The sequence below is a fragment of the Serinus canaria genome, chromosome 4A (assembly GCF_022539315.1).
Source record: "Serinus canaria isolate serCan28SL12 chromosome 4A, serCan2020, whole genome shotgun sequence".
Classification (NCBI taxonomy): domain Eukaryota; kingdom Metazoa; phylum Chordata; class Aves; order Passeriformes; family Fringillidae; genus Serinus; species Serinus canaria.
Genome location: NC_066318.1, coordinates 11,267,920 through 11,286,540, shown reverse-complemented (window position 1 = coordinate 11,286,540; position 18,621 = coordinate 11,267,920). Strand labels below are relative to the sequence as shown.

Here is an 18,621-nt window from a genome sequence, read left to right as displayed (position 1 = left end):
ACCTGTAGAAACAACTGAAGTCAGAAAACACTAACAAAAGGTAGTGCCTTTTCAGATTCCTTACTGACATGAAGGATATGGCAAATAATTTTCCATAGAAAGAGGCTTTTATCCATAGATGGGAATGTATATGATCTCCATAAATGTGGGTGATTACTGTGAAATATGTTGAATGAGACCTTTCTTTAAAATTACCTGAATTAATTCTTACCCTGTTACTTAGGTACAGTACATTGGAACAACTCCCTGGAAAGGTCAACTTTGCTATAAGGAATAGGGTTTTCCTCAAATTAACCAGCCTTTTCCTTAAGGCCCTTCTTCATAGTGTGGAGCCTGTACTGGGAGGGAAAGGAGAATAGGGCTGCTCAACTACAGCAAAAAGATCCCTACCAGCAGTGCAAGCAAACAGTGGCAATTATCCAAACTCTGTCCAGACTGTTGTGACAGTGTCACAATAAGTGCTGCAAACTACCTTTTACTGATTGGATTTGAAATGGGCTACCTGTTGGAGGGTTGCTGTGTTGCTTATGAGGGGAGACACAATTTTACACTGATTTTTCAAGCCCCTCTGGGTGCCTGAAGGATCGTGAAAGCTCTCAGTTAAAGCCAAAAGGAAAGATAGACTTCCTGACTGAATCCAAAGACTGTCACTAGAATACATCTTAAAAGTCTTTGGAAATGCATTGCCCAATTCTCATGGCCTGTGCATCTCCCTGAGCCCTGTGGTAGTGGAGATAACCAAATACTGGGGAGTCAGTGATTCACAGCACTGAGAAAAGGACTTTGTTAGAGGAACCAGGTATCACTACAATCTGTATATGCAGGGCTGTACAATCTGTATAGCCCTGCATCCTCTTTTGGCTATAACAATAGTGATTCCTCAAATATATATATAGAAGTTTCTCCCCTCTGTCCATGCAGAGCTGTGGAGCAGCATGTCTTGAGGAGAGCAGGAGCTCAGAGCTTGCTTTGCATGTTTGGAAGATAGAAACTTCTCCCCCTCATCCCCTTTTGCAAAAGAAACGGACCAAGTTTCTGTTAGTTTGGTTTCCTTGAGTTAATTGCCAACTTTTTAAAGCAGCATTATGGTTACAGCCTGAGTGTGAGACAAGAGCTCAGCAGACACCAAAGCTGCTGTTGGCAGAGCAGCCTCAGCCCCCATCCCATCCTACAGCCAGGGCAGAGCCCTTTGTAGGGACAGCAGGTGTCTGCTGCTGACCAGTTATTGTCACCTTGGCTGAGGCTGTCCTCCAGCAGTGCTCACCTGTCTGCTGCAAAGGGGTAGAGTTAATAATCTTTCTTTCCAAAGCTTGGGAGTTCTAGATACTTACCCTACATTTCAAATGTAGAACACTTACTGCTCCCCTGAGCTAATCACTGCCTCGGTGTCCCATTAGCAAGTGTCCTGCTTTTTTTCACTGGACTAACCTGGAAAGACTAAATTATTCCACTCTCTTGTGCAGTTTTCAGCTTGTGCTGTTAGTGGAAGCAGCCATGGCAGCAGAAGTACTGTGTGTCCAGCAGTGCTGGGTAAAACTTTTCTGGGAAGGACCTGTTGAAAACACATAATGCTGCTCCCAGCAGCACAGTCCTGAAGCTGGCACAACAGCCCTCCTGCAGGTGTGTCCCAAGGATGGCACAGCAGCACAGTTCAGGCAGCAAGCTGACTACAAAAGTATTGCAGCTGGGTATCAAAGGATATAGAAAATACTTGCAGACCATCAGATTTTAGAACTTGAGCATTTGTTGCTTGCAAAATCAGTATGTTTTTTTCAAGTTGTAGAATTACCTTTTAAAACAGATCCTTCCTGTACTCTCTGTTGGAAATGGTCACTAGAGAGGAATTAACTTACACAGCAGAGGACAGAATGCTGCAGACTTCAACTGGACCTGTGTAGTGGGCAAGGAAGGGTGAGGATCCCCCTCCTGCTGAGCTTTCCTGGTGTCCTCCCCTCCTCCAGGCAGGGCCAGACCCGGCAGTGCTGCTGTCACAGCTGCTGCCAAAGCCACACGGTGCCCTCGAGTGGCTGCAGCATGTCCCCGACAGCTCAGACCTGCCAGGTGCCTGCTGAGATTAACTAAAATAGCTCAAATCTATGTGATTAGTTATGAGAATAAAAACTTGCAAAAACATACCAGACAGCAGGAAAAGAGCCTAAACTGGAGCTGAAGTGTTGTCCAGAGCTGCAGCGTGTTTAGGTGGTGTTGAAAACTATTTTAAGGATCCAATGGCCAAAGCAGTGTTTTCCTTTTTAATAATAAAGCTGCAAACACAAACTTTTACCTGTAGTTTAATGTTTATATAGTGATGGATAGCACCTAGAGGCCCCAACCAACATTTGAGCCCCCTCAATGTCTCTGCCCCAAGGAGCTTACAGTCTAAGCATCAAGAAGCAGAAGAGAATAATAACCGTGTTCTCTTTCATCGATCAGTAACTCCGATCCAACACAGGTCAAGTGATTTACCTGCTCTAAGGCACAGAAGGTGTGGTGAGAATTAACCCAACATCTCTTGAATCTCTGCTGCAGATCTCAAAATAGAAGATGTTCCTTCATGTCTAGACCACTTTTCTCTTAGTAAAATGTCACCCTTTGGAATTCTGTGCCTGAAGCTCTTTAGGGTTCAGGACTCCTGTCCAGGTCAGGGCCAGAGCTGCAGGGACAGAACAGAAAACAGAGCTGCCACAAGCACAGCTGCTTTACATACTTTACTTTTCTCTGGTCATCTCAGGTTTGGGCCCTGAAGCTGCCACAAGACCAGCAGGTCTGAGTATGTTTAAGTACTGTACCTTAGTACCTCTGTATCTTAGCCTGGAATAGGATCTTCTGTCTTGGTTTTACCTGCTGCGAGAGAAGCCCAGATCTTACAAAGAAGCACCAGTTATGCACTGGTTTACTAAACATGGTCCACTCTATTCCATGTGCCCACATCTGAACACTTTGTGTTGGTGAACACAAGATGGGGTGTTGGTAGGAAAGGCTGGGAGAACCCTTTCCTTTGAGAGCTCCTTGGCCTTAACATCCACTTTTCTGCTGTTTTAGGGCTAGGGATGGACTGCTGTGTTCATTTTAGACTTCTGCAGAGCCAGCAGCAAGATTAAGGCTTGTGTTTACATGAAGAGACTTACTATTTTATTTCAGCTTTGGTAACAAGTTCCTGACTTGGAGGTAGCAGCAGGTTCAGTTTATTACTACATGCATCAGCAAACCAAACTAAACTGAGCTGAAAGATACACATTGCTGAATTCCCACTCTCTACTGACAGATATAACTGCAGCTAATGGAAAAAAGACAAAGCTATTATTATTTTGCACTTTAAACTAAAGAACTTCAGTTTCATACTCAGTTGAAAGCTTTAGAAATCAGCACCAATCTCATTGTATATCACTGCCACCTGCTTAGTCACCAGTCCTATGTTTTTAGTCAAACGTGTAAAACAAGGAGATGTTGGATGCTCCATGTTTACAGGGACAACTGGAAGGTAAGAACAGCCATTAGCAGATAAATTATTAACAGTATTCAACAAATACACATCACCTGTATAGAGCAGTATGGTAATTCACAAGTTAGGTTGTATTGATAGTCGAGGTGGCAATATACAATGAAAGTATGAAGGTATTGTCACTTGACAGAGTCCTGCATTGTCAGGGAGCTGTTGATACACGAGGGTAAATGAAACGCTCTGACCATAGAAGCTGAACAGTCATGCATACAAAAGTGATCACTTTTCAGCTATTGCACAAGTAGTGACACTCTTTAGACATACATAGGAGGATTCTTACAAACTGACATCAGAAAGACTGCATGCACCATCTTTCAAGGCCTTATGTGAACTATACATACACAGGAATTGCTGTATACTGTGAATACATTGTGGATGTGTATAAATTCACATAAGATTAAAAGATAAATTTGTAAATAGGAAGGTTTCCACCAGCTTATGTTTTATTTTATTCAGAAGGTTTCTTAGTGTGTATACTATTTTGGATAAAACATATGACACCATGTAAGCATCACCCTAAATGCTTTGGTAACTGGATATTCCCAAAGGACAGGTTTGGTTAAACCAAACTGATTACTAAAATGTGAATGTGACTTGTATTCTTAAAAGAAGGATATAGAATATGGCTAATAATTTCACATATTTTCACAAGATAAAAAAGCCCTTTTCAAGTGGATTGGGTTTTCTAAGCACAAATAAAACCACTGCTGGTATGGTGTACAACATTTAAAACCCTGATCAAAATTACTTCAGAATAATTGTGCATTCCCCAAATATATCAGGTTGGCAACAGAGGAAGGAAATGAAAAATTAAATGAATAAATTGGCATAAGAGGGGTAAATTCTCTCTGTACCACAAGTTTCATAATAAAATACTGTCTTATCTTTTCATTTTAGACATAAGGATTTTTTTATCAGTCTGGTTTGTTTCTAGATGACTGAAAGTTTAGATTAAAAAGGTGTTTACACAATATACACATTTCATTACTTACAAAGAGAAATAAGCTTAAAATTTCATATTAAAAATACAGTAGGGTTAGTAGCACCATGAAAAATGTTTTTCAAAACTGCAGTCTTGTTATTTTAAACATACTCAGTGCGTCGTGTTCTTCTCAATTCTCTTGGTTGATCAAAAAGGTGCCATTTTGGTACAGGGAGAGAAATGAAAAAAATTCATCTTCTGATCCTTTGTGAACCTCAAGTGTTCTTTTCTGTTTCCAAGAGGTCAATTCTTTCATCTTAGTGCTGTTGTCAAATACGTACTGAACAACCCTTAGTTTGGCACATGAGTGAGGTACACTTGAATTTGCATGGTTAAAACAGTTTGGATTTGTTTTTTCTTTTCTTTCTGCACAGTAGCACCATTGTTGCAGCTGGAAGACAGTGCATCTTAGGAATTTTCAACTGTTTTATAAAACATTCTCCAAGATGTTACGTCTTCTTCATGCAAACTTGACAACGACTAATCCGTGTCCTCAAGTCTCCAGCTTTCAGTGTCTCAGACTGAGGTTTGCTGGGTGACAGACACAAAGGAAAGGTTGCATTAGGTTTTTCTTTGTTTACAGTTCCACTTCTACTGAATTCACTGTTTCATATAAAACTTAAGTTTATGTGAGCAGGGAATGAATCCTGAATTTGAGAGTTTTTCTAAGAGGGCTCATTCTGTCTGTTGCCAGCAGCAGGTGACAGATGCTCAGTTGTGTCAGTGTCCCCAAGGTATGGTAAGCACCTGTTTCAGTCTGGCAGATGATGGAGCACAAGCACAACCCGAGGGGAAGGTGAATTGTGTACATTACTATCTGGGGTCTGTTTCTGGCCTTTAGTTGAAGGGTACTTTAACAACACACCAAAAGAACTGCTGCAGTCAGAGTTGTATTTAAGAGGTAGCTTTACCAAATAATTTATTTTTATTTGGAAAGGGTAACAAGATCGGAGACTAATGCAATTGGTGTAATATGTGTGTACACAAGTCAAATGCCTAAAAGTTTCTTTAAAAAATAGAATGAAGAAGGAAGTTGTTTTAATGGGAGGGACCAAACAGTAGAGACAAATCTCAAGGGTGCATGGCAGTTACTCATAGGAAGTTTTTGCTGGTGAATTACCAATAATCAACTACCCAGAAAACTGAAGAGTGATGAATTATCATGCCAAGTACCCTGATTGTAGGTGTTACACAAAGCCAACTTAGGGGCCACCATTGCTTAGAGCATAGTGCCAGCCCTGTGCCACAAAGCTGCACTTGTCAATTAGGTGACAGTGGGAATATTAAGAGTTTTTTTATCAGCACACGAACAGGGCAGTAGCTATTTATTCTATGAAAGAAGATGATTCTTCAGTTAAGAATGATTTGCTACTCAACTTGAAAGGGAAAAAGTTGGAGGAGCTGAGAGACTCCAGCTGAAATGCTGACTGCAGAGAAGCTGAGGACACAATGGCCACTGGCTTTCTTGCAGCCAAAATATCATCCTGTTTCCTTCTGCAAAGTGTGGAAGAAAATGCTGGCCATGGAGGGTAGGAAACCTTCACATAAGATTTTTAAAAACAAGTCATATGAACCTCAAAAGATTTAAGTAGAGTTGATCTTGCCCACCACTCCCATCCCCTTGTATATCTGTGAACCACCTTTCCAAATATTTGCGTTTATTGAAAGGTTTGGCAAGAAAAAAAAATCAGAATTGTTCTTTTGGGCTCCAAATATAATAAACACAGTAGGACTACTTTCAGAGGAGGTTCTACAACAAAATGTGAATGAGAGCTGACACAAAAAGAATCTGGCTCCTTGCAAAACAGAATGTGCCCTAGCAAGTTTTCACATAATATTAAAGGCTTTCCAAAGAAACACTTGAAAAACTGGTTGTGAGGGGGAAAACAAGCTAAATTATTTCCCTATATCCCTATAAACAATTACCTTTTGATCTTTGGAATAAATTCAGTTTCAAAAGCATACATTCTGGAATAAAGCAATAGACAAAAAACAGGTTTTCTTACCTGAACATTTCTGACACCTCTACAGTTGCCAGCCAGAAGCTGTAGGAATTGGCGTAGTAATTACAGGTGCCCCGGCCATGGCATTCGATGAACGGCGCTGAGCGGAACTCTTCCAAGCAGGAGCCAGGCGATGCCAAGGCCTGTCCAGAGCCCTCTGCTCCAGCACTCGTGTGCTAGTGGAGGAAGAAGGACACAAACAAGGATCTTAGGTGTTAAAACCTGAATAGCACAGCAATCAGCTACTGTTCATTCTTGGCAGAGATAATGTGGTGTCAGACATCTCCATAAACGCCAGTGATGCTGGGATCTGTGTACTGGCAGTCCTGGCTACCTTGGTTAGTGGCTGAAGGTAAAATGACAGCCCTTGCAGTTCTTATCAGTGTCCTAAAGCAGCTGAGGACACAGGTGGGCAGGCAGTAGCTGCTTCTGGAGTAGGAGGCAGTTCTTACCATCATGAAAGAGTAACCAATCCAGAGGGAGTCCCAGCCTGGAGGACACGAAGGGATCTGAATGGTCTGGCTGTGGACAGCTATCACCATAGCAGGAGCTTCACACACAACACATCTGTACACAGGGGAATTCCAGAGAAACATGTGATGTTAAAATATAATAGGAGTATGTTTTATTAGAATTCTTACACTGAAAAAGGGAACAAAACTCATTAACCTAGACTTCTAGTTCTCACATATTTTATAACTGCAGTAAGAGTATTTTGGAGCTCAAATCTGTTTCTATTTTTACTACATTGGGTAAAATACTGAAGCAGTCACTGAAACAAAAACTGAAAGCTCTAAGTCCCCAGGTGAGTGCCTTAATCCTAAAGCCAATGACTCCCCAGTTCTCTTTCCTGTCCACAGTGATCTCACACTGCTGACTACAGAGATTGCTTGTCTGAGAAAAACTGTACAGCCTCTTCTTATCACAGCTGCAGGGAGATGAACCTCTGCAGACAATGAATACTTAAAAACCCCCTATTTTTCTAGTCTCTCCCAGAACAAAACATGACAGATTCATCTCTTAATTCCCAAGCTGCATGTTGGAGACACGTGGGTAAGATGTACTATTTCTCCAGATACTAAAGCAGAGCTGCTGGCCTGCTGTGCCTCACCGGCTAATGAAGGGCTGAATGCTTGGCCCAGTCAGGGGCTCCATGCTCATCGGCATCGACTCGGGGGTTGACAGCCAGTAGGAATAGTCATTCCTTGATGCAAAGTTACAGACATTGTTGATGTTGCAGAACATGAAGGGCATGGTGCTGAAACGTCTAAGACAGCTCCCAGCAGTACCTACAGAGTAAGACACATAAGACAGCAAAGTTTTCACTTCATTGCTTTTTTTAGCACTTCTTGCAGAACAGTACTTGTGGATCCTTCCTCTCCCTCTTGTGAGTGCACAGCAGTGCTATCAGATTGTCACATGGGGGAAAAACTTCACTTCTCCATTTTGGTTTACCTTCCTTCATCCTGAATTACAATGTGCATCCTCTGGAGATAGCAGATCTTAGCATGCAATCCCCATCCTCATCTAGAAATCTCCAAGACTGCTCTGTCTTCAGAGAACCCAAGCATTCGAAGAAGCAGCTACAGAATGTTTCCTCTTAAAGAGAGAGCATACAGAATATCTCACCCAAATCCTGGCCATGTGCTCTCTCATTTCCTTGCACATACAGAAGAGAGAATCCATCATATATTCTTGATGTTCCCTGTGGACATAGTGGTGTATCCCTGGTCTGGCTGTGCCGAGTTATAAGGAATCCATGAGCAACAGAAGCTGTTCCAGGAGGACCAGGTGGGCCTTGTAAGCCATCAGGACCAGGAGGTCCTTGTATTCCTCGTGAACCTGTTCATAGGAGAGAAACACAACACACAGCGTTGATTAACACCATTGCTTGCTCTCTTAGGACCAACATAGCTCTGGAAGGTTGTTGGTCTCATGATTGAGTGCTTCTGTGTAAGGGCACCTGGTATTTGCTAACACTGTCATTTTTTTTTTTTTTTTCATTTAAGCTTGGTTGAATCAGGAAGATTGTCATAGGTGGGTGTAACAGTGGAACTTCTGTGTTGTAGGGGTATTGTGAAGTTAAATGCTCTCAGGGCTGTCAGGGATTATGATAACTGCAGAGGACATGGCAGCCACTGGAATGACTTCAGTCATCTTCCCACTTCTAAAACATAACTGTGTGTGCAGCTTAAGATAATGTTGAAATATCTTGCTCAAGATCACAAAATAAATGGCAGTGCCAGAAACAGGGGCAAGTCTTACTCCAGGCCATGCTGTGGTAACATCTGAGCCAAAGCCCATCAAAACGAAAAGCTGCTGCCAGTTTTGGAATAGGTTACTAAAAGTGGAAATAAGCTAGAACAGCCTTGAATGTGAGCAAAAATGAGTCAAATAGCTGAGAAATGTATCAGAAAAGGCTGTTCTTGAACAGCAATATCAGGAAATATAACTACAAATATTAAGACTGTGTTATTCTGTAGTCATTATTTACATTTTTTTACTAAAATAATGCTAATAGATTTCATAGAGCTGCTCAGACAAAAAGGAAAAAGAGGTGTTATGGATTTTTGTATTATTTTTAACTGTTTAAATTCTAATATATTTTCTCACAAATTGCAATAGAGAGCTACTTAATATCTATTACCTTTAGAAAATTTTGCCAGTGCCTTGTGTGATTTCTCAAATCCTGGTTCAGTGGTTCTAAGCAATACCTAAATTAGTTAGTCCAATGTCTGACTTTAGTGAAACTCTTCTATGAAGTCTGTTTTTCCCCATTCATAATTTCCATGCAAAATAAGCATTATTTTACTAATCTCTCTCTTCAGTTTTTTTACAATCATTATCTCCTCTGCATCATCTGTGCTGCAAAGGGGATGCAAAGATCATACTTCCCAGTATTAACCTCCATTCAGAAATGAGTCTTTTTCCAGTGAGCCCTCATAGCATCAACACCCTACCTGGTTGGCCTGGAAGACCTCTCTCTCCTTTTCGTCCTGCTGGACCATCAAAACCAGGAAGTCCATCTCTCCCTGGGTCACCAGGAAGACCAATTGGACCTAGAAAACACAAAAGCATAAAATAAAAGCTCTTGAAATCTCACTACAGAAATCTTCAAGTTGTCAGTGACTCATCTGTTGCTTCTTTCTGACACATAAAAATAAGCCAAATGTGTATGGTGGAATCCTGTGTTTATCTGTTAACCTGCATTTCTCTCTTGCCCCTTGCTGAGCTCAGTAAATCATCTCTGCAGCCTGTGCCATGTCACTGGCACTGCCACCTGCACTCAGATACATTTCTGGTCATGTCCTCTGCAGCCACCTTGGATCATACCTGGCAATCCCTGTGGCCCTGGCAATCCAGGCGGCCCTTTGGACCCAGGCTGTCCTGGAGGACCCGGGGAACCAGGATCACCTTTGACAACAATGCTTCGTCCAATGGTACCTGGTAAACCTGGTGGACCTGAGAGAAGGAAGATTGGTATTAGATAAACCAAGGTGGAAGACAGCATTAGAAACAGTTTCTTTATTTCAAAATCAGCAGCCAAGAGTTCCATCATTGCAAGAAAGAACAGCTGTATGTATAGGATAAAAAAGTACTCTTGGTGACCCCCCTCAGAGGAGTTAATCCATATAGACTGGATACAGAGTGTAAAACATATTAGAATTACTTGTAGGGGCTAAAAAGTACAGGTTGGAATTATGCTGAAGATCTTGCTCACTTCACTTTGACTTCTGGCTGAGACCAACTCATCTATGTAACAAATTCTACTGACAGGGAGCAAAAGTGACAGTGCCACTACCCTCGACTCCTACCTGGTGGGCCCGGCAGTCCCTGGCTGCCCGTGAGGCCAGTGGGTCCTGCAGGTCCAGTGGGACCCTTCATACCTGAAACATCAAATTCACACAGTTACCTAGTGAAAGAACGTGCTGTTCTACAAAGTCTGCTGCAGGAATGGCCTGAACAGGCTGTTACTGTGTCTGGAGGTTTTGCTCAAAATGCTGGTTAAATACCTGGGAATAGCCAGTGAAATACCTGGGAATCCTGGAACGCCTGGAACCCCAGGGTCACCCTTCATTCCATTCAGACCTGGACGACCAGGATCCCCCTGAAGAGAAGAGCCTCATGTTATTCCCCCATCTCAGCAGTTCTAGAGAAGCAGGATGGAACAGGTGGCTGGGGACAACAAAGCACACTGGGGGCTCGGGAGGGCTGAGGCCACGGGGGGCTGGCAGTGAGAGTGGGAACATGAGGCTGCATGGACAGCTCCAGCTCCCATGGGATATTAGCAGGGACATCCTGCCTAGATACTGGGGGATAGCTGAGGAAAATATCCTCTTCCTTGCTATAAGACAGGGTGCTAGTTACCACATTTTGGCTTTTATTATGTTAAACTGCATGTTCCACCCAAATATATTCCATTTTTATTTGATTTAAAAATTAACTAGGGGAAAACTCCATTTCTTGTCCTACCTGGCGTCCAGGTGGTCCTTGATCTCCCTTTGGACCAGTCAGGCCAGGTGGGCCAGGTGGACCTGGGTTCCCTTTTTCCCCTTTAAGTCCTCCACTGCCTGGGGGCCCTCGTGGACCTTCTGGGCCTGGTGGACCTTAACATTGCAGAAAAAATATGCACACATTAGTACATATCATTCATTCTCCCCAAGTTTGTGCCTTCAGTGTTTAAAAAAAAAAAAAAAAAGTGCCTTAACTTTCCAGCTCTATTTCAGTGCTAAATTCAGGGTAAACTAAAAGGAAAACAAGTAAGAAGAGGAATTATTTGCACTACCCAACTCAGGAACCAAGGCCCCTTATCTAGGTGATGAAGCAGGTCTTTCCAGAAGGCAGTGCAGCTCACCTGCATTAGCAGCTCACTGGTGACCAGACCAGTGCCTTTACCAGGAGCCAAGAAACCCAAAATTCGATGGTACAAATATCCTCTCTGCTGACCTGCATTGCATTCATCATGTCTTAAGTGCTTCTTAACAGTCTGAATTCCTTTTGTAAACTTGTCTCAACACCAGCACAGTACAGTGTAAACACTGTAGTGCTGCTTTCTTGTTAGAATTTGACATACCTATTAATGAGCACACGTGTGCTGTCTCCTGACTGCTGGGCAGCAGGAAGCTTGTCATTCTGCCTTGCCAACATAACATGAGTTGCAGAAACTTCCTTGTGTTGAATGACTCTCTCTGCAACTGATTTTTTTTAATCTTTAGTAGACTTACACTGTGTAAATCTAATAGAGAAACTGGGCTGGTCTTTAAATATTTTGCCTTTGTTACAGCCAGATTAATCCAAAACAAAGCAGTGGGTATAAAACTTTGATATCTGGAGAACTCAAAGATGAGACCTCCACCTTTCTCCCACCATCTAAATGGAAAGTAATCAGTATTAATTTCTGGCAAAATAAACCATAAGTAAGTGCAGAACAGCTAATAACATTTTACAAGTTAGAGCTCATAACTGGATTAACAAAAGGATTTTTTTGCAGGTCAGTGCTATGACATTCTCTCCTGTAGTACAAATCTAACAGCATTTATCAGTGTGCTGGATTTTTAGTCCTCCTGCAACCTTGATAACTCGGCATCTCTTTTGACATCCTCATAATGTATACCCAATGGATAAAATTGATGATTTGTGTTTCCACATGCAAATTTGAGTATACAATTACTTCCCTTTTTAAATCAACAGCAGTTTTGTACTAGATTTCACACATATCCTGCAGCAGTTTCAGCTACAGAAAACATCCCATCATGCGAGGATTTTTTGTGTTCATTTTGCTCTTTCATACTGGTACTGTACTCATGCAAAATAATACCAGGTTACCATCTGGGGCATGCTAATCAAACACAAACGGTCTGCAGAGTAACCACAGCCCTTAAAAAGACAATCACAGAGTTACAGGAAAACATCTGTTTCTCTTACATCAAGTGCAATGCAGTAAAACAAATTGCCCGAGTTAAGAGTCTAACCTGGAGGCCCTGGAAGGATCAGAGTTCACCAAAGCCCAATGATCGATGTTAGAAGGGTCAGACATCACACAGTACAAAACAAGATTACTAGTTAGAAATAGTACAGATGACAGCATATACACTACACAACAACCCACTTCACCAGCATATTTTGTATTTACAGTATTATAATCCACATGCATGCATAAAACCACACATGAATACACAAACAGGTATTTTCAGATACTAGTTATTCTGGTGACTAGGCTCTACTCAAACTAATTTGACACTTCATTTAACAGCAAACTTAAAGCTTCACTAGAGAACATATTATTGCTTTAACAGTACAGCTAAGGCCTATAAATGGTTAGTCCTGCTCACAGCAGGGTTTGGACTATGCAACCATTTCACTGACAATACTCAGCCTCACCGGGCCCGGAGCTTGGCAAATAGGTAAATTGTGAATTACAGCTTACTCCTGTGCAAAATTCTGCTTTGGGCAGGGGAGAAGTGTAACTAACAGAAGGACTTATCACCACTAATCAGGTATGAGCCTCAGCTATCTGTGAATACAATTCCAGGACTGAAAAGTAGGCTTATGCCCTCTTTGAAACTGTAAGCAGGATTGACATGGATCAACAGGGCTGCAAATGCTGTAAGCAAAAACACAGCAGAACTTGAAAATTTAGAATTTGTTGTCTTTACTGTTAGCATTATTTTGTCTTGATAAAAATATTTCAAGATGCTAATTTACCTGCTCAAGGTTATATGGAGAATGGCACGTGATAACATCCTTAGAAAAATGATTTAAATGTCCTCTCTCAAAAGATAAGCTGGTTGTCCCTACAATACTCCTAAGTTAATATATTATTTTAGCTCCTCTGCCACTTGCATATTTCATGTCAGTGAAATGATTCAAATATATCAACATATCACCATGCAATTTGCAGCTAAAAACTACAATAAATACACAAGTTTGCCTCACAGCACTATTTCTTACATATTTGGTAAATTATTTTAAATACTAATTGTAATACAGTTGTTAAAAATAATGACATGGACATTTCATTGTTACTGTTAAGTACTTATAAACTATATTTCACTGATAGGTAAGTTTTGCTATGATTTATAAATCAGTCCTATACAAGTTCATCACTGAATTCTGACTGATCACAGTCACAGGGTGGAACAAAACTTGGAACAAAACTCTCAGCTGTGATGGCAGCTCTCTTTGAAAGTGTGGTTACTGCTTGAGTGACCACAGTTAAATTAAAAGGTAAAGGCACATTTCCTTTTTTTGACATGGCTGCATAAAGATAGGATCCAAACATCAAGGGCTACCAAATTTGCTACCTTGTGGTACTTAGGACAGCAGGCTGAAAACTAAAATATATTCCTTTATTAAATTTTCATGACAGTTCTGTGCTGCCTGAAAGTCATCATAGCAAAACCTAAAGACATCATTATTATTAAATAGATATACCAAGTCATTTTCAGTCTAGACACAGATGCTAAAATCTTCCCAAGTGCCAGTTTATGCTCTGTGCTGATATACTAAGGTTTCAATAAATGTCTAACCAATGCTCTCACCAATTCTGTCCCACTGCCCTAGTGCCAGGGAGCATATGGCTGTGAGCTTTATTTTCATTAAATACTTGTGGAAGGAAGAACTTTCCTCATTTCCTCTAAATGGGCTGCTGAAGTGAAACAATGGAAATAAAGATTTCTCTGCACTGAAAACTTAAAAAGCTCTAAGTTGGGAATCTAAAGCATCACTGTTAGTCTATATAAATTTTCCTACAGTGACTGTTGGTATAAAAGAAGCATCTAATTTATTTAAGTCACTTGAATGTCCAAAATCAACAGTAGCAGGTGCTACAAAAATTACTACTGTCACTTGCCCAAGCTGCAACACACAATTATGCAGCAAGTCATGGGAGGACAGTGCAATGTGCTTTTTTTAAAAAAGCTGAAAATCAGAATATATTGTTTCCACTGACGAAAAAAAAAATGCTAAAAACAAGTTTCACAGCTGGGGACACTTTATAAAAGCCTTGCAAATCTAGACTCACATGGACTTCCACCATGGGCAGAGCAACTGTGTCCTTCCAATGTCAGTCCCACAACAACATGGAAAAGAGGGCTGAAAGCCATCTCTGAGTATTTTCTTCCCACCACAAATTAAAAGGTATGTCTGAAACATGACTCTGCATATCTACATTTAGACACTACAAAAGTAATACATTCATTTTCATGCAAAGTTATTATTTTGGAGTTAAGGGGCTAACCTGAGGGACCTGGGAGTAGGGGGTCAGAATTCACCAAGGTCATCATTAGAACAAGGGGAAAAACATCAAAATTGTTAGAAATATCAACAAACTAACATATTCCACTAAACCTTTCTTTTTAGATTTAGCTCAATATTCCTTTACATACAGTGTGCAAAACACCAAACTATTATTATTCATAGCAAGGAAAACAGACATGTGGAGTAACAGCAGTGTTCTGTTGCCCTGGAAATTGGTTTAATTTTATAATGAATTAATAAATCTATGCCAAGACCATCTATCAATGTTTATTTTAGGGGTAACTCAACTGGAGTCAGAGAGCTACATCATGTTTGACTTCATCTCTTTTACTAATCTTAGAATATACCCAGAAGTCAACAACAAACAGTACACGCAAACAGCTTCTGGTTTTATTTCTGTCCCTGGAAGGGGTAATTTGACAGCCACACAGCTGCTTTTATGAGTAACTGCCTTATGTTGAAATGTTACAAAATCAGCATTCCAACAATAGACTCTGTTATCATGAGAAACAAAAGGCTGGAGTGCTGATTGTACCAGAACTGCAATAATAGTTTGGTTTATCCACATTAGTTCACACATAACTGAGCACATAAATGCTTCGCTTTATACATTGCATGCAACAAAAATGGAAATAAGAGAAAGAAAGAGAAAAAGAGAGAGAACATGGCTGAGCAGAACCTCACTGGTTGTTTCCCCTGCTGATAAACCTGCACAAAATGAGTCCCACCATTGCTCCACCTTCCCAGCTGATCAGAATCAGTAAACATTTGATTTAGGCAGGGAAGTGTGAACAGATGAGCAGCTCCATAAAACCCCAATGCTACAGCAGAGCAGAGATCTCAGTTGGTACTTCTATTACACCTCAGAGGTTGCTTAGCCCGGTGTAGTTAAAAGACTTCTTTAAAGTTTGGAGATATCCTCTGTATAAGAAACTTTTAAAAATGAAAGTCTATACTGTTATGGACCAATCACTGTACTGGGTCAAAATTTTAATTGCTACACTACTCTATATACAGAAGAATTAACAGAAAGTCAAAAGCAAACTGGGGCTACAAACATGCTGCAGGGATGCTCCACTGCCTGGTTAGAGCCCCTGGGGCACAGCAGGGAGTCAGTTCCTCCAGGAAAAAGAGGGAAGGCATGCACTCTTCATTCCACCAACCAAATAGGAAACCAGGGAGACATTGTGACTGGCTGGGGATTATAAACCCATAGGGGGGTTGTTCCACATCAGTCACACACAAAGCAGGTTTAGGATGAAACACAATGGAAGTATTTTTACTGGCACTAAAAGAAAACCTCATTATACTGGCAAACAGCATCCCAGTTCTAAGGTGTTATAGATTAAAACCAATGTTTGTATGACTCATTTTTTAAATACACAGTTAGTGTATATGAGTTCATAGCCTACTCTGCAAAAGAAAAAATTCACATTGCCATTGATAATAACATATGATTCAATTCCAGCTCTAGGGAAAATATTTTGATAACATTCCATTCAAAGAAACATTATTCAGTATGACTGCCTCCTCTTGTGTCAGAAGCAGGCATGAGGAAAATGGGAACCTTTAAATCTTTTCAAGTGTATACTGCAAAGCTAAACTCTCCCTTGATACCCAAAAATCAACAATATCTGTACTATCTCAAAACTAACTTTCCTCAGAAAAGTCTTTTATTTAAAGAATAACTTGAGGGCAATAAACAAAAATATTACATCACCATTAATCTCCAAAGGAAAAAATCCCTGTCATAACCAATGGCTTGGTTTGAAAGTAGCCTCCCTATTAGGGAGAATATCAAGCCTGTTATGCAAGATGAATCTTAGATGTAGCAAAGTACTTCTGGATAAAAGATCCAGAACTAAGCTGGAGCTGTGGCAGGTTCATTTAAATTAGATTTTTTTTCAAGAGCAGTATCTAAATGCAAATAAACATTTTCTAACACAGAACAGAAATCAATTTCTAACAGAGGCCAGGTAGTTGCTCAGCAATGTTAACTCAGTGTAGTGTTTTCTCATTCCCAGAATTAGTTGGTGCAGGAATAGATGCAAACATGGAATGGAAAGATGAACACGGCATGATGGAGCGCGGAGTCCACGGGAGCCACGTGACACGATGGAGCAATGACTTGTGTTACATGGCCCGGAGATGAGGAGCAGTATCCAATCTGACCATGCTGGGATGCTAGTGGGAATTTGATTTTCATGACTCTTAGAATGATGGGGCTTGTTATGTTTGGTGTTTTGTGTGCAGTGACGTTTGCTGATCGCGTGACGCTGCAAAGGCCTCAGGTGTGCAGAGGCCATACCGTGCTTGTGAGGGATTATTGGGGCAGCATGCGGAGAACCTCCCGCGGGGAAACGCCTTTGATTTTTGCTGCCAGGCATCCCAAATTTAGAGAAACTCAGGCTAGTTCATTTATAGATACTGGGGTTTTTTGGCAACAAAATTCTCTAGTTGCCCACATGCCTATGCCATGAGGCTTGACCTTAGCCATCCAAATAAACGGAGCCAATTTAAAGGCTGATGACCCACCAGCAAAATATCAAAGTACGGGCAGAGGTATGGTTCACAGGTATGGATCATGCTCTTACCTGGCCTTCCTGGAACTCCTGGTGGGCCAGGGCTACCTTTAGGACCTTCCAGAGGTGGCCCTGGTATTCCCGGTGGACCTGGTGGACCCTGCAGACCAGGGAATCCCTGGAAACCTGGTTCTCCCTTCGGTCCTGGAAGTCCAGGGGGTCCTGGTGGGCCAGGTAACCCCAGTTCTCCTTTCTGCCCTGTAAAAAGTCATGTTTGTGAATACTGTTACAAATTTATATAAAACCCAAAAGGCAACATGCAAAGCCATTTCTCTCTCTTGCAGAAGGCACAAGTCTGGCCACAACTCCCCTTATTTGCAGGGTGAGACAGGGTAAAATTGTCTAATATTCAGAAAAGAGTGAGGGCTAATAATCCTTGCAGGAGAAAGCACCCTAGCTTATAACACGTTAAAAAGTCTTCCTAAGTCAGTGATGCTGTAATTCATAAACATCCTTGGAGACTGTAAGCCTACAAATAAGGCTTTCTGTGAAGAAACCTGTCAGTATTAAGACTTAATCCTTTTTTTGAGATGTTGCTGAAAATCAGGACATACTTGCAAATTTTCAAATAAGCCTGGAGAATATAGGAGCTTTAATTCTACCAGAGAAGAGCAATGTATCAAATACCCATACCTTCAAAGCAGCTTCATTTGTCATTTGTTGTATGAATGCTTTATTTACTTACATCAATCAGCAAAGTTCCACACAATGCAATAGGCTATTGCTCTGTGTGGATTTATTTTGGCTGCATAATTGCTAATTTACAAAATACAGTGGTCAGTAATTAAATGTCTTTAATGCTGTGGTTAATTTAAAACAGTCTGCTGAGGAAAAAAATACTTGAACTATAGCATTCATTTGTTACAGAAAAATCAACATACCCTTCTTGGTTTTGGTGTGTAAACGTATTTGACATTGAACCTTTTTAACAAAGGCAACAGAAAAGCTTTACCTGACAATCCTGGGAGTCCTGGGGGTCCTGGACGCCCAAAACCCGGTAGACCTGAAAAAAAGACAGATTTAGACAAAAATGAATATTTAGCTTCCAGGTCTCCAGAAATGAGAATATGAGGCTTAGTACAATGGAAGTGCAGTTCATCTAAATAAGTGCTTCCTTGAGATGACTTGGATTCTCATTCACTCACCAGTCTTCCCCAAAGTTGGAGGGTTTGCCATTGAATGCATCCGCAACTCTCATAACTGTTTCCATCCCCTCACAATCCACATTCTTTCAGATTTTGGGAGTTACTATGTTTGCATTTTTGTTTGAAGATCTATCTTCAGAGCAGGGAT

The 18,621-nt window shown here is 41.0% G+C and overlaps 1 protein-coding gene across 5 annotated transcripts in view; it reads right to left on the bottom strand.

The window, feature by feature from the left end:
- Positions 1–2,275: 2,275 nt before the first annotated feature.
- The window catches only part of COL4A5 (collagen type IV alpha 5 chain), a 74,047-nt gene continuing 57,701 nt past the window's right edge, over positions 2,276–18,621 (bottom strand). For all 5 annotated transcript variants that reach the window (XM_050974444.1, XM_050974441.1, XM_050974442.1 and 2 more), the window contains 12 exons: positions 18,281–18,331; positions 17,341–17,526; positions 10,961–11,094; positions 10,523–10,595; positions 10,303–10,374; positions 9,821–9,949; positions 9,448–9,546; positions 8,117–8,329; positions 7,599–7,776; positions 6,940–7,054; positions 6,491–6,663; positions 2,276–5,015 (listed from right to left, as the gene is read on the bottom strand). In XM_050974444.1, the coding sequence (XP_050830401.1) occupies positions 4,934–5,015; positions 6,491–6,663; positions 6,940–7,054; positions 7,599–7,776; positions 8,117–8,329; positions 9,448–9,546; positions 9,821–9,949; positions 10,303–10,374; positions 10,523–10,595; positions 10,961–11,094; positions 17,341–17,526; positions 18,281–18,331 (1,505 nt within the window). In that variant the 3' untranslated portion in view covers positions 2,276–4,933. The remainder of the gene's footprint in view (positions 5,016–6,490; positions 6,664–6,939; positions 7,055–7,598; positions 7,777–8,116; positions 8,330–9,447; positions 9,547–9,820; positions 9,950–10,302; positions 10,375–10,522; positions 10,596–10,960; positions 11,095–17,340; positions 17,527–18,280; positions 18,332–18,621) is intronic.